The following is a 14369-nucleotide window of genomic DNA, read 5'->3' on the forward strand; positions in this document are numbered from 1 at the left end:
TTTAATGATAAAAGACTATTATCGAGCGTAGTAGCGGTTCAAACCCGAGGTGAACTTTTAAGGCGCTAATGTTAGTCTACAGGTAATGAAATTTCGAGATTTTAGAGACACGGGTTTAAAATCTATGTTGATTGTGTACCTATGACTGTAAGGATAAAAATTGTAAATTCTAAGCATTTCTCGTTAGTCCTATATTTACAGGGTTCTTATACTCTGATATATGGAAATCACTACAATGGGAGTAAGATTCGGATTACCTTGTTGATCGAATATCTCAAGGCAAGAACATTGTTTGAGATTCGAATCACTCTACAAGCAAGATCGATCATGTCTAGCTTGAATGATTCTTGTTGATCAAATACCTCAAGGCAAGAACACGTGCTTGATATTCGAATCACTTCACAAGTAAGATTGATCATGTCGGGCTTGAATGATTCTACATGCAACCTAAACTACATAGAATTGCAAATAAACTTAACCATTGACTAAAGAAAAGTACAAATGCTTCTATTGTTATATTTTCCAAGTCTCTTGGTTCATATCAGTTCTTATAGTTTGTTTTGTGAGAACGAACGTTATTTTTTGAGATTGATCATTTTACATTAGTTGAAAGTTGTCGAGTATGAGTGAAAATGCTCGTCTATATTTGAATCGTCCGCATTTACAACGGAGGAAATCCGATATGCCCTTGTTCCCAGTCGTGCAAACTCAAACACCATTTAAAAAATAAGAGTAACACGAGTACAAAAATATAGGTAATGAGTAAGACTACGCCAGCTCCTCTCAACCAATAGAATACTAGAAAGTCTCATGTTCGAGTCTCCCTAACTCAGCTCATATGAGCTCACAAATAGGGTTTTCACTTCCTAAATCATCGCATTTGGCTCTTTCGAGCTTTCCTCAACCATCTATACGAAATTGTCAAACCCAATGGTTGGATTCACATATTTTAGCTCGTATGGACCTATTTCAATCAGTGGAATCATCTGACTCGACCTAACAATCGGTATCATATAGTCTAGCTCCTTCGAACTTATATCTCAATCATTGATATCTCACGACCTACTCAATAATTGATTTCCCGTTAACTAGCTCCTCTAAGCTTATCTTAATCAGTTATGTCACACGTCCTACTCAATTACTGGTTTACAGTATCTAACTCCATTGACTGTTCCTATAAGCTCATCCTCCCGTTCAAGTAATTCAGATATGTCTTTTACACTTTATTTATTAACAATTCATACCGTGAAACTTGTCGAGAGTTAAAAATCAAATTGAATTTAGTTTAATCATAGAAATTGAAAAAGGTTATTTTTGGTGATTAAAGCAAAAACGAAGATTTTAGCAACAAAAATGTGAGACATGCAAATCTTACATGGTCTTTATTTATTTCATGTAGCCTTTTGAGAAATTGCATATCTATTTTGACTAATAATAATTTATTTATTCCAATTAGTGAAGTTTGTTTCAAATCACATTTTTAATCTTAACAACATTTTATCGATATTTTAATTATAAAAAAAAATACTTTTGCCTATATTCGTGACGTTCGAGTAAATAATAAGTATTATAATAAACCGAGACTATATTTGAATAAAAATAATTCGACCCAACCCATCACGTGCAGTTGAGTTGGGTCATGAAATTATTTGAGTTGAGTCGAGTTCAAATAAGTGAAAACCCGAACCCGAACTTCAAATTCTATTCTAAAGTCTACAATATTTATGGATTAAATTTACAATTAGTATATTATTTTGCGTTCGGGTTTAGGGTTGAATTTTTGAAAACCCAAAAATTTAGATCGGTTTGTGGGTTTCAACCTAAGTTTACCCTGTCTTTTAAGATCACGATGAAGGTTAAAAATATTTTATCATTATAATCAATAGTAATGCGTCGTTACTCAATTTATGAGATTTTAATTATTAATATAAGTGAATTAGTATGGTTTTTTTAAATAATCTAAAAAAACAAACGAACCCCTAACTATGGGTTGTGACATGAACGGTAACAGCCCAAGTTCACTGTTAATACATATTATCTGTTATGACCCGTTGCGTATCGTCATTAGCCTTAAGATTTTTAAAACGTGTTTGTTAGGTAGAGGTTTTCACACCTTTATAAAAAATGTTTCGTTCTCCTCTCCAATAGAGACGGGATCTCACCCGAACTTATTAATATTAAATGCAATTTAAAAAGGTTAGTTAGAAAACAAAAATATTTATGACAAAAAAGGACAAAAAAAAAAGTTGAGAAAATATTCCAACCACAAGAATTATGTTTCATGAGTCAAATTTTTTAACCAATTGGTTCACACTTATAAATAATCAATAATAATAATAATAAATAAATACTAATAATAATAATAATAATTCAATATTCTCCTTTTTTAGCTACCGACATTTTAATCAAATTTTTTATGCTAATATTTTTGGGCAAAATATAAAATTTCATAATTAAAAAAATAAAATACACAAACACGGTTGTTAAATTATTTAATTTATTTTAGTTGAGCAGTTATATTTTAATAGTTGCCATAATTTGAGTATAGCTCTGTAACGACCTAGATCCACCGCTAACAGATATTGTCCTTTTTCGACTTTCCTTTTCGGGCTTTCCCTCAAGGCTTTAAAACGTGTCTATTGTGATGTCCCACATTGGTGGAGGAGGAGAACAAATCACCCTTTATAAAGGTGTGGAAATCTTTCCCTAGCAGACGTGTTTTAAAGCCTTGAGGGGAATCGAAAGGAAAAAGTCCAAAGAGAACAATATCTGCTAGTTGTACATGAAACATATACAATGAATGCTTATTATTTAAAATAAAAAACTAATATATTTACAAAAAAAAAATCCAATTAAAATAATTAGGTTTATTTTTTATTTATTACTTTTGAGAACAAAAATTAATAAATAAGTATTTTATTTTATTTGCCCAAAAAATAATATTAAACAGACTTCGATTTCTAGCCGATATTGTATTCTTTTTTTTAATGAGGTTCAAAAATATTAAAACTATTTTTAAAAGGGTATAAGTACTTTTAAAACGTGTATCAACCATAAGAATATTTTTTTAATTTTTTTAAAAAGTTGAGAGGAAGAGATAGACAAGAAGTTTCTGTGACTGAGTCACCAAAAAAAAAAACGTGCAATATTGGTACATGAAGTGAATTTTAATTATTTTAAACATCACTCTCATTCAGATATGGTATTGGTTCATTCATGTACCTCTTATTTACTCGACTGTCAAATATTAATTATTATTTTTTAATTTAAAGAGTATATTTATAATAAAACTAAAAAAAGGAAAGATTTATTTTTCGCACGTGAAAAAGTGACGAATGCGTATGAGGTGACATAAAGCAAAAAAAAAAAAAAAACAAAACGTCCTTATCATGCCACGTTTCCACAAAGAAAAAGAAACGTGCTGAATATGTTAATTAATTAATCCAAAATTTAATTAAACTAATCTCGAAATCTCCGCCGTTGGTCGCTCTATCTAACTTTTGGCCCCACGCTGCCTTGAATCCAACGGCCATCGTTCACTTTCTTGCTTTCCGAAGCCGTGTGGTTATTATTATAATGTCGATAACGAGTAAATGGGGTCCACGAGGAAGACGATTTTTTGGCCGCCGAGTTTTTGGTTTTTTAATCCGCGTAGCAGCTCCTTCGTGGAAACTAGCTGTAGTTAACCACACTGTAGTTGAGTGTCAAAATTTATATTTATTGCTCGTCATAAATATTTTTAAGTGGATTTTCTTTGTATTTTATTATTTCTTTTACGTGTTTTTTTTGGATGGGTCCGGTTAAAAACATCATTAACATTAATTAAAAGACATCACGACTCTCCACAATTGTATGATATTGTCCACTTTGAGCTTCCCCAAAAGGCAAATGACTCTGAAAACATCATTAACATTAGTTAAAGACGTCACGACTCTCCACAATTGTATGATATGGTCCGGTTAAAAACATCATTAACATTAGTTAAAAGACATCACGACTCTCCACAATTGTATGATATTGTCCACTTTGACCATAAGCTCTCATGGCTTTGCTTTGGGCTTCCCCAAAAGGCAAATGACTCTGATACCATGTTAGATGAACACAATACCAATATATTGGCACATAGTTGTGTTTAGGGCATGACTCTGATAGAGTATGAACATGAGTCTCCACAATGGTATGATAATATTGTCCATTTTGAGCATAAACTCTTATGGTTTTGCTTTGGGCTTCCCAAAATCCTTCGTAGCTATAGAGATGTATTCCTTACTTATAAACCCATGATCTTCCACTAAATCAACCAATGTGGGACTACTCCCAGTAATCCTCAACAGAGTACGTCAAGTTGGTTGGATTTGCATGTCATTTAAACACTATTCAGTTAACTTCTCCCTCCCCAATGTTATATAATGTGAGCCGTTATTATTACTTTCTTACTTGTTTATATAACGTCTCTTTCAAAAATCTCTCTCTACCCACGTTTTCTAAAACCTTCTTCCTAAACTGAGGCTAGAGGCTCGAGCATACGTCGTTTTGTTATAGGTGACGCAATAACAAATTGACTTAGCTCACTTTCCGTTGGAAAGCGAGTGCCGCATAATCGCAAGTCTGCTGCTTATCAAGAGTGTGATGGTGATAAGTGGATAAATTTTTTGCAAAAACTACATATTTGACCCAAGATTATATACTGTGAGCCGTTGTTGTTACTCTTGCTTGCTTATATAACGTCTCTTTCAAAAATCTCTCTCTATCCTCGGTTTTTAAAACCGAGGCCAGAGGCTCGAGCACACGTTGCTTGACCATAAGCGACGCAAAAACAAATTGCCTTAGCTCACTTGTCGTTGAAAAGTGAGTGCCGCACAATCGCAAGTTCACTACCATCAAGAGTGCGTTTCTGACAAGTGGATAAATTTTAATTTTAATTTCTTTTTGCAAAAACTACATATTTGACTCTTAAATAAAATAAAAATTCGAGAATAACGAATAATATTTTATAATTAAAAAAATTATTGCAGAGTAAGTAACTCGTCTAGTGGAGTCATAGATGCAACATAGGCACGTGTGACCTATATCATTTTTCATTAAATCATAATATTTTTTTTACAATAAATTGTTACAAAATTTAAAAAGAAATAATTGGAATCATACATAAAATAAAATTATAGATATTTTTATGTGGCTTACTATTTTCATTTTTTTTTAGATAAAATGGAAAAAATAATCACTTCCGTGTTTAAAGATCGACACGTGTCAAACTCCCATTAGCGAAACGACAAAGACGTCACGTGTCAAACAAACCGAGCCGAACCGGGCTAGCTAAACCGATCCATCTGGCAGCTAGTTGTAGTACAGTTCTAAGCGAGGAGTTGAAAAAAGACGCCGGGTTTTTGAACGATTAAATCGGCGATCAAAAAAAAAAAGAAGCGTCGTGGTGCCTTCCTCGGCTTAGTCTGCTCCCAAATAAATGGCAATCCGATCGCCCGACATTTCTCAAGACCAAATTTCCCTTTCTTCTCCGAATTCTGTTCTCCAAATCTCAATCGCATGACGGATTATCGTTTGTCGACGATGAATCTTTGGACCGACGAGAACGCGTCGTTGATGGACGCCTTTATGAACTCCGATCTCTCCTCTTACTGGGCTCCATCGGCTGCGTCGTCTCATTCTCTTCACAACCAACCGCCGCCGCAGTCCTCCGCCTCAACTTCCACACCGCCGCCGGATCCCCCTAAATCCGTCGCCGTTTTCAATCAGGAGACTCTGCAGCAGCGTCTCCAGGCGCTGATCGACGGCGCCAGGGAGAGCTGGACTTATGCGATTTTCTGGCAGTCGTCGTACGATTACCCCGATGGGTCGGTTTTGGGGTGGGGAGATGGGTATTACAAAGGGGAGGAGGATAAAGGGAAGGGAAAGGCGAAAGTAGTGACGTCGGCGGCTGAGCAAGCTCACCGGAAGAAGGTTCTCCGGGACCTTAACTCTTTGATTTCTGGATCCGCCGCCGGACCGGACGATGCGGTGGATGAGGAGGTTACGGATACGGAGTGGTTCTTTTTGGTTTCCATGACTCAGTCGTTTGTTAATGGAGTTGGGTTACCGAGTCAGGCGTTCTTTGACTCGACCCCGATTTGGATCTCCGGCGCTGATCGGTTGTCGGCGTCGGCCTGTGAACGGGCAAGACAGGGGAAGGTTTTTGGGTTACAGACGATGGTTTGTATTCCTTCTCCAAACGGCGTTGTCGAAATGGGTTCGACGGAATTGATTCACCGGACGTCCGATTTGATGAACAAAGTCAAGATTCTGTTCAATTTCAACAATCTTGAAACGAGTTCTTGGATATCGGGAACCACCGCCGCTGCTTCCACTGCCGATGAAGGGGAAAACGACCCGTCGTCGATGTGGATTAGTGAGCCGTCGAGTACAATCGCCACCACCGTCCCTTCCGGCGACGTTCCGAGGAAGCTAACCCAATCGGAAAATCATAAACAGAGCCAAAGCTTCTTAAACTTCTCCGACTACGGATTCGAATCAAATCCATCAAAGAGCATCACCACCGACACAACCACCACCACTACCACCACCAACACCCCGTCATTCAAGCCGGAATCCGGCGGGATGCTGAACTTCGGCAGCGGAAATATCTTTTCCAGCCACTCACAGTACATAACAGACGAACAGAACGAAAAAAAGAGATCCCCTCCTTCTAGAAGTAGCAACGACGAAGGAATCCTCTCTTTCACCTCCGGCGTGATCTTACCCTCCTCCGGGAAAGTAAAATCCGGCGACTCCGACCACTCAGATCTGGAAGCTTCCGTGATCAGAGAAGTCGATAGCTGTACAAAATCCATAGAACCGGAAAAACGACCGAGAAAACGAGGCAGAAAACCAGCAAACGGAAGAGAAGAGCCATTGAATCACGTAGAAGCAGAGAGACAACGACGAGAGAAATTAAACCAGAAATTCTACGCTCTCCGAGCCGTAGTTCCAAACGTATCTAAAATGGACAAGGCCTCGCTGCTCGGCGACGCAGTTTCATACATCAACGAGCTCAAATCGAAGCTCCAAATCATAGAAACAGAGAAAACAGAGATGGGAAACCATCTAGAGTTCATCAAGAAGGAGATGGGAGGGAAAGATCTAGGGCATTACACAAACACAATCGATCAAGATCTAAAAACAGGGAACAGAAAAGTAATGGATATAGAGATCGAGGTTAAAATCATGGGATGGGACGCAATGATACGGATTCAAAGCAGTAAGAAGAATCATCCGGCGGCGAGATTGATGACGGCGTTGAAGGATTTGGATTTGGAAATGCTTCATGCGAGTGTGTCTGTAGTGAATGACCTGATGATTCAACAGGCGACGGTGAAGATGGGGAGCAGATGTTACACGCAGGAGCAGCTGAAAATGGCTCTGATCGCCCGGGTCGGCGGCGGCGGAATGATGTAGAGAAGAAAGGGTGTAATTAGGAGTGGGAGGGGACGTTTTTGAGGCTCCCATTAGATAGAGATTAATAGAGGGAATCTAATATTTGGTAGATTTAGATTATTTTTAGCATTTTCTCTTGTTCTTCATCTTTGTATTTAGTGTAATAATTAGAGTTTATGTGTAGCTTTGTTAATTATGGAAACTAAATGGAGGATCAAAGACCTTCGGAGTTATGAAAAAAACACTTCGCTTTTAACGCTGTAACAGCTCAAACTCACCGCTACCAGATATTATTTGTTTTGGCTCGTTATGCATTTTCGTCAACCTCACGGTTTTAAAATGCGTCTGCTAGAGAGAGGTTTTCACACCCTCGTAAGCTTTGACTCGCTACGCATTGCTACCAGTCTCGCGGTTTTCAAACGGGTCTACTAGGGAGAGGTTTCTACCCTCTTCACACCCTGATTGGCTTAGACCCGTTAAGGATCTTCACACCCTGATTAGCTTTGACCCATTAAGTATCGCCTCCACCCTGATTAGCTTTGACCCCTGATTAGCTTTGACCCATTAAGTATCGCCTCCACTCTGATTAGCTTTGACCCATTAAGTATCTTCACACCCCAAGTATCATCTGTCAGCTTCACAGTTTTAAAACAGGTCACGTAGGGAGAGATTTCCACGCCCTTGTAAATAATTCTCTTTTAAAAGAGGTTTGGTAGGAGACGTTTCCACACCCTTGTAAATAACGCTCTATTACCCTCTCTACCCCCTTTGGGGCCAACATCCTCGCTCGCTACCTTTTAGAACAGTCCAAACCCACTATTAGTAGATATTGTCCACTTTGACCCATTACGTATATCATCAACCTCATAGTTATAAAACGTGTTTATTAGAGAGAAGTTTTCACACTCTTATAAGAAATGCTACGTTCATATATCCAATCGATGTGAGATCTCACACTCACACACGTTGATTTTGCACTCCCACTTACAAGAGTATGAAGAGTCGAAACGTTGCCCATTCTAGTTTTAGCATACGACCCATGAATGATAATTTTGGTTGTTTAGGTTTATAAGCTCAATACCTCATTAATGTATTCCAAACACATCATGCTACCAGACACCCAAGAGTGCAACTAATTAGAACACGATTTGTGATGAGTATGCAAAGACGGAAACGATATGCAAATCAGGCTTCCAAGTTCAACAAGCAAACCAACAAGAGGTATCCATAGAAATCGACTAGGTGTTATAACTATTTTAAAATTGAGATGAGAGGCAATAAGAAACCCTAAAATTAGAGGGTTAATTAAAGCGTTAAGGCAATGGAAAGCCCTAAAATTAGAGAGTGGTTACCCTAATTTTGAAACCCTAACTTTCTGTACAAAATTCCCCCAAATTGAATCGCTCCCCTCCGTCTTCCTCCTCCGTAACCATGACTCTGAACTGCCTCTCCTGTCAACTCTTACAGAGAACGGACTCCGAGAGAGACCCCGACCCGCAGCACCAAAACTACTACTCCGTTCAGATAGAGCCGTCGGGGAGAAGCTGGTCCGGCAACCTCTCTTTCCGCCCTCCCGATCGCCCAAAGAAAGAACCGCTTCGAGCCCTGCCTGAGGACCAGGCGCCTCCCGTCGCCCCCCGCCGTCTTCACAGCTCCGGCCCCATCTCTTTGGGCAGCAAGGAGCCGAAGCTGGTTCGAAGCTCCGGGATGAGGAGGGATTGGAGCTTCGAGGATCTCAGAGCCATTCGAGAGGAAAAATAACCGTCTCATACACACACACACACTAGACCCATTCTATTTTTATTTTTTATTTTTAATATATGTATGTGTGTGTGTGTGTATATATATATATATATATATATATACATATACATATACATATAATATATGTATATGTATGTTTTTATTTTGTTTAAATTTCATCACATGTGTTTTATTTGGACTTACAAGGATGAAATAATGTATTATTATAAAAACTAAATTATTATTTTATATTGACTTTTTTTTTAATTTCGAGAATCGAATCGAGGGAGAGATAGAAATAGAAAAAGGAAAAGGACTCGGAATGAAAAAAGTAAATTCAGAAGGACCATTTTGAAATAATTGACGTATAATTTTGTCGGTCTCGAGATAAGTTAATGACTAATTCTTGGAATCATATTCTCGAAAGGACAATTTTTGTATGAGCAATGGTTGTATGCTAACTTGTTTTATTCTTTCGACGAGGACCACTTGGTCATTTTGGATTCATTGTACTAATTGAAAGATTTTATTGTTGATTGGTTGATAACGTGATGATAGATACACGTATATTATCACGTGGTGTGGTGCTTTTGATAGACATGATGTATAATTCTATCAATATTCCGTTGCACTAAAAATTAGGTGAGCCATTACAAATGGTATCAACGGGCAAGCTAGAAGTGGCCTTGAGTCATAAAAAATGGTATTAGAGCCCAACACTGGGTGAAGAGTAGACGATTTATCAGAGCTCGACACCGGATGAAGAGTAGACGAATTTTAAAAGTGTGAGTGATATGAACCAAAAGACATCAACCTTACAATATCCTTCAATGGAGATGTGAAGAAAAGGTTGTCAAAATTATCAAAAAGATGTTTCAATTCATGCCACATTGAAGAAGAATGAAGTTTGATTGTTATAAATTTTGGGTGGGTTATAATTTAGAGTTATTGTATTTCATTAATGTAGTTTAAGACTTTTAATTTACTTTAGGTTACAATTACATAACGGTTAATTATTGCCATTAAGTATGAATGCTACAACTTTTGGAATACCTTTAGTAGTTTCATTTTGAGGCTATATAAAGCCATGTATGTTGTATTTGTAAGAAAGACTTGGAAAATATAGTAAAGAAGCATTTGTGCTTTTCTTTAGCCGATGGCTAAGTTTCTTTGCAATTCTATGTAGTTTAGATTGCATGTAGAATCATTCAAGCTCGACATGATCAATCTTGCTTGTGGAGTGATTCGAATCTCAAACAAGTGTTTGAGATATTTGATCAACAAGAATCATTCAAGCTAGATATGATCGATCTTGCTTGTGGAGTGATTCGAATTTCAACCAAAGTGTTCTTGGCTTGAGATATTCGATCAACAAGGTAATCCGAATCTTATTCCCCTTGTAGTTGATTCCTTATCTTATCAGTGAGGCTGAGGACGATATGTAACGGGCCAAAGCGGACAATATCTGCTAGTAGTGGGTTTGAGTCATTAAAAATGGTATCAACGAGCCAAAATGAACAATATCTGCTAGTAGTGGGCTCGAGCCATTACAAATGGTATTAGAGCCCGGACACCGGATATTCTAACAGTGGGCTTGAGCCATTACAAATGGTATCAACGGGCCAAAGTGGACAAATCTACCAGCAGTGGCCTTGAGCCATAACAAATGGTAACAGTGCTCGACATTGGGTGAAGAGTGGACAAGTTTTAAAACTGTGAGGCTGAGGACGATATGTAACGGGCCAAAGTGGACAATATTTGCTAGTAGTGGGCTTGAGTCATTACAAATGGTATCAATGAGCCAAAATGAACAATATCTGCTAGTAGTGGGCTCGAGCCATTACAAATAGTATTAGAATCCAGACACTGGATATTCTAGCAGTGGGCTTGAGCCATTACAAATGGTATCAACGGACCAAAGTGGACAAATCGACCAGCAGTGGCCTTGAGCCATAACAAATGGTAACAGTGCCCGACACTGGGTGAAGAGTAGACGAGTTTTAAAACTGTGAGGCTGAGGACGATATGTAACGGGCCAAAGCGGACAATATCTGCTAGTAGTGGGCTTGAGCCATAACAAATGGTATCAATGGCCCAAAATGAACAATGTCGGCTAGTAGTGGGCTCGAGCCATTACAAATGGTATCAGAGCTCAACACCGAATATTCTAGCGGTGGGCTTAAGCTATTACAAATGGTATTAGGGGCAGACATCGGGCAAGGACACTGACTCCAAAGGGAGGGAAACAAAGCATTCTTTACGAGATGTGGAAACCTCTCTCTAGTAGACAATATTTTAAAATCATGAGACGGACAATTATACGAGCTAAACCAGACTATTTGTGACGACGCATCCAGGTTAATTTGAGTGGGCCTGCTCTCAAAAGCCCACAAGTACTTAAGAACTTGGGCTCTTTCTCTCTCTTCCATCGCCGGTTGATCTGTAGAACAAATATCTGGCCATAGCATACAGAATCATTCCATTTGTTGATTTTCCTTCAATTTTCCCGTTGACTTCCCAATCAACAATTGGGTTTGGCCTTCTTCGCCTTTTGATCCGATTGTTAGGTTTTTCTTCATATATTTGATCTCTCTCTCCCCTTCGGATTTGGACCTTTTCTTCGTCGTCTCAGATCCTCAACTTCACCGCGTGATTTCTTTCAACTTCCCAGTTCCCACCCTTCGGTCTTCATTTTTGTTCTCCGTCTTCTTCATAGTGTTCAAGACGTCAGAATCCTTGTCTTCTTGAAAGCCTATTTAATTTGGTTGCTCGCAGAGACCATGCGGTGGTCGATTGCTTCACGGACTTTTAAATTGCGGAGGATGATCAAATTAAGGGTATGATTTCGTTTTTCGGCTTTGTGGTTGAATTCTTACTGTTGTGTTCGGCCTGAATCTTGAAATTTCTGCTGAGATTTGATTTAGAAAGTGTTTTCTAGGTTTTCTGTTGGAGGATTGTGATTGTTTAGATTGTTTAGATTGTTAAGAGAAGTGAAAATTGATTTGTTTGGTGTTTTGTTGGGATAAGTTCTTGTGGAAATGGATAGGAATAGGCAGAATGAGAATTTAGGCGTGAACAAATTGGGGAAGAACATTAGGAAGAGCCCAATTCACCAGCCAAATTTTGGAAATAATGCTGCTAGGCCTCAACCCCAGCCACAAATTTACAATATAAGCAAGAATGATTTTAGGAACATTGTTCAGCAGCTTACAGGCTCACCATCTCAGGATCCTCAGCCTCCTAGAGGTCCACAAAATCCACCAAAACCCCAAAGCTTGAGGTTGCAGAGAATACGACCTCCTCCGTTAACGCCGATTAATCGACCGAACATGCCTGCGCCTATCCCTGCCCCTGTTCCTGTGCCTCCACCCCAGGCTCTACTCACTAATAATGTGCCTAGGCCTGCACAATTTGCTCAGCCACCTCCTAGACAATTGCCACCATTGGCACCGGGAGGAGACTCGAATTGGCCGAACCCTGCTGCTGAGTCCCCCATTTCGGCATACATGCGTTACCTTCAAAATTCAATGATGAATCCATCTCCAATGGCGAACCAGTTACCACAACCGCAGATTCCTGGTCAAATGCATCCTCCTCAAGCACCACCATCTGGTTTATTGCCTAATCCTAATCCTAATCCTAATCCTAATCCTAATCCACCTGTTCCTGCTCTTCCACCCTCGAGATTAAACGGTCCTCCACCGCCCGTGCCAAACTTTCCTTCACCGAACTGGAACGCTCCCGCCCTTTTACCGTCCCCAACTTCCCAGTTTCTATTGCCTTCTCCTACTGGCTACTACAATTTGTTGTCCCCAAAATCACCATATCCATTACTCTCTCCAGGAATACAGTTTTCTCCGCCGCTGACTCCTAATTTTGCATTTCCATCCACGCCTCAATCAGGGATCTTAGGTCCAGGGCCTCATCCACCACCTTCCCCAGGGGTTATGTTCCCATTGTCTCCTTCCGGGTTTTTTCCCATCTTGAGTCCAAGATGGAGAGATCAATAACCCTCCGAGCGTTTTCGTGTTTAATCGCTCCATGCCTGCTGACATTTTCATCTGCTTGTGAAGATCGTTACCAAGCTCATGGTGTAAGCTAGCTAGCTGCCCTTTTTCTGTTTTATATCTTTCCATTAGTTTAATCTTTTTAACATTTTAAATTGTAAAATCCTTCTGCTTCTCATTTTGGGTCTGGAAAATCTGATTCTGTAACTTCTGTAATTCCTAGTAGGCAATATATAGTGAAGATCAAGCCACCAAAATTGTAATACTATATGTAACAGGAAGAACAGAGCTGTAACCTTAGACATAGGATCATAGATGTCAAGTTGATAACTTGGTCGGTGGGTCGGTCGGTCTAGTTGAATAATAGTCCAATTCTGTAAGATTGATCGAACGAATATTGTTTGGTATCTAAGTTCTTCTTTTAGCTGGTTTGTTGAGGAAAATGTAGAAGTTGTGCATTTTTTATGCCTTTTTATTGTTCTTTATCATTTCATATTACCCTCTTGTGGCTGTTCTTCCATTCTTGTAGCTGCTTGCTTCTGTTATACAATGTTTAAATGATCATGGGAGTGGCTCTGTTAGCCCTACTGATTGGAAAGGAATGCTTGAAATTGTTTCTGTATAGGGAGATTCAAGCCTTCGTTCGCTATCGGAGAATGTTAAAGTTAACGAGTAATAAACCTAACACGATATCTTGTAAAAGTAGAAATTTTGAGAAGAAATTAGGTGACCGAAGAGATAAATTTATTACTTTCTCCCCGAGCTAAAATAAGGAGGAAAAACAAAAGTCATAAAAAAGTAGAGTTTTCAAATTTGACATTGTAATGTTCGAAGTTCAAGTTTAGTACATTTTGGTCTATACGAACTAGGGTAACATTGTCGGGTTTAAGAACTCGGAAACCAAAATGCTACTTAAATCCAGAATTTGGGGATCGAAAGTGTAATTTTCTCTTCATTTTAAAACAATAAATAAATAAATGTTTGAATATTTGAGGATTTGAAGGGACAAAAAAAATCAAATTAGATTATGAGCTTTCCATTTCAAAGATCCAAAAAAAAAAAAAAAAAAAAAAGTATGAACGAGAAGCAAAAATTCCCTCAATTTATAATAAATTTCTCCTTTTGTAATCTTCTCTCTCATCTTAAATTCTTCCCTCCTCTCTCTCTTCACTTATCATCCCAAAGAAAGGA

At 38.6% G+C, this 14369-nt stretch overlaps 3 protein-coding genes across 4 annotated transcripts; all 3 read left to right on the forward strand.

The window, feature by feature from the left end:
* Positions 1–5498: 5498 nt before the first annotated feature.
* Positions 5499–7694, forward strand: LOC111431111 (transcription factor MYC2-like). The gene has a single exon (XM_023067635.1). The coding sequence runs from the start codon at positions 5545–5547 to the stop codon at positions 7447–7449; it is 1905 nt and encodes a 634-aa protein (XP_022923403.1). The 5' UTR covers positions 5499–5544; the 3' UTR covers positions 7450–7694.
* An 861-nt stretch (positions 7695–8555) lies between these two features.
* LOC111431168 lies at positions 8556–9222 on the forward strand. Its single transcript, XM_023067725.1, has 2 exons — positions 8556–8980; positions 9032–9222. Exons 1-2 carry the CDS (start codon positions 8860–8862, stop codon positions 9187–9189), a joined length of 279 nt encoding a protein of 92 aa, XP_022923493.1. The 5' UTR covers positions 8556–8859; the 3' UTR covers positions 9190–9222.
* Positions 9223–11631: 2409 nt separating this feature from the next.
* Positions 11632–13658, forward strand: LOC111431143 (protein HAIKU1). 2 transcript variants are annotated; one of them, XM_023067684.1, is made up of 2 exons: positions 11632–12008; positions 12399–13658. In XM_023067684.1, the coding sequence occupies exons 1-2, from the start codon at positions 11952–11954 to the stop codon at positions 13179–13181; spliced, it is 840 nt and encodes a 279-aa protein (XP_022923452.1). In that variant the 5' UTR covers positions 11632–11951; the 3' UTR covers positions 13182–13658. The 2 variants fall into 2 exon arrangements, with proteins under 2 accessions (XP_022923452.1, XP_022923451.1); XM_023067683.1 differs by having other exon boundaries at positions 11633–13658.
* The last annotated feature ends 711 nt before the right edge of the window (positions 13659–14369 follow it).

The sequence above is a fragment of the Cucurbita moschata genome, unplaced genomic scaffold, assembly GCF_002738365.1.
Source record: "Cucurbita moschata cultivar Rifu unplaced genomic scaffold, Cmos_1.0 Cmo_Scf00035, whole genome shotgun sequence".
Lineage (NCBI taxonomy): Eukaryota > Viridiplantae > Streptophyta > Magnoliopsida > Cucurbitales > Cucurbitaceae > Cucurbita > Cucurbita moschata.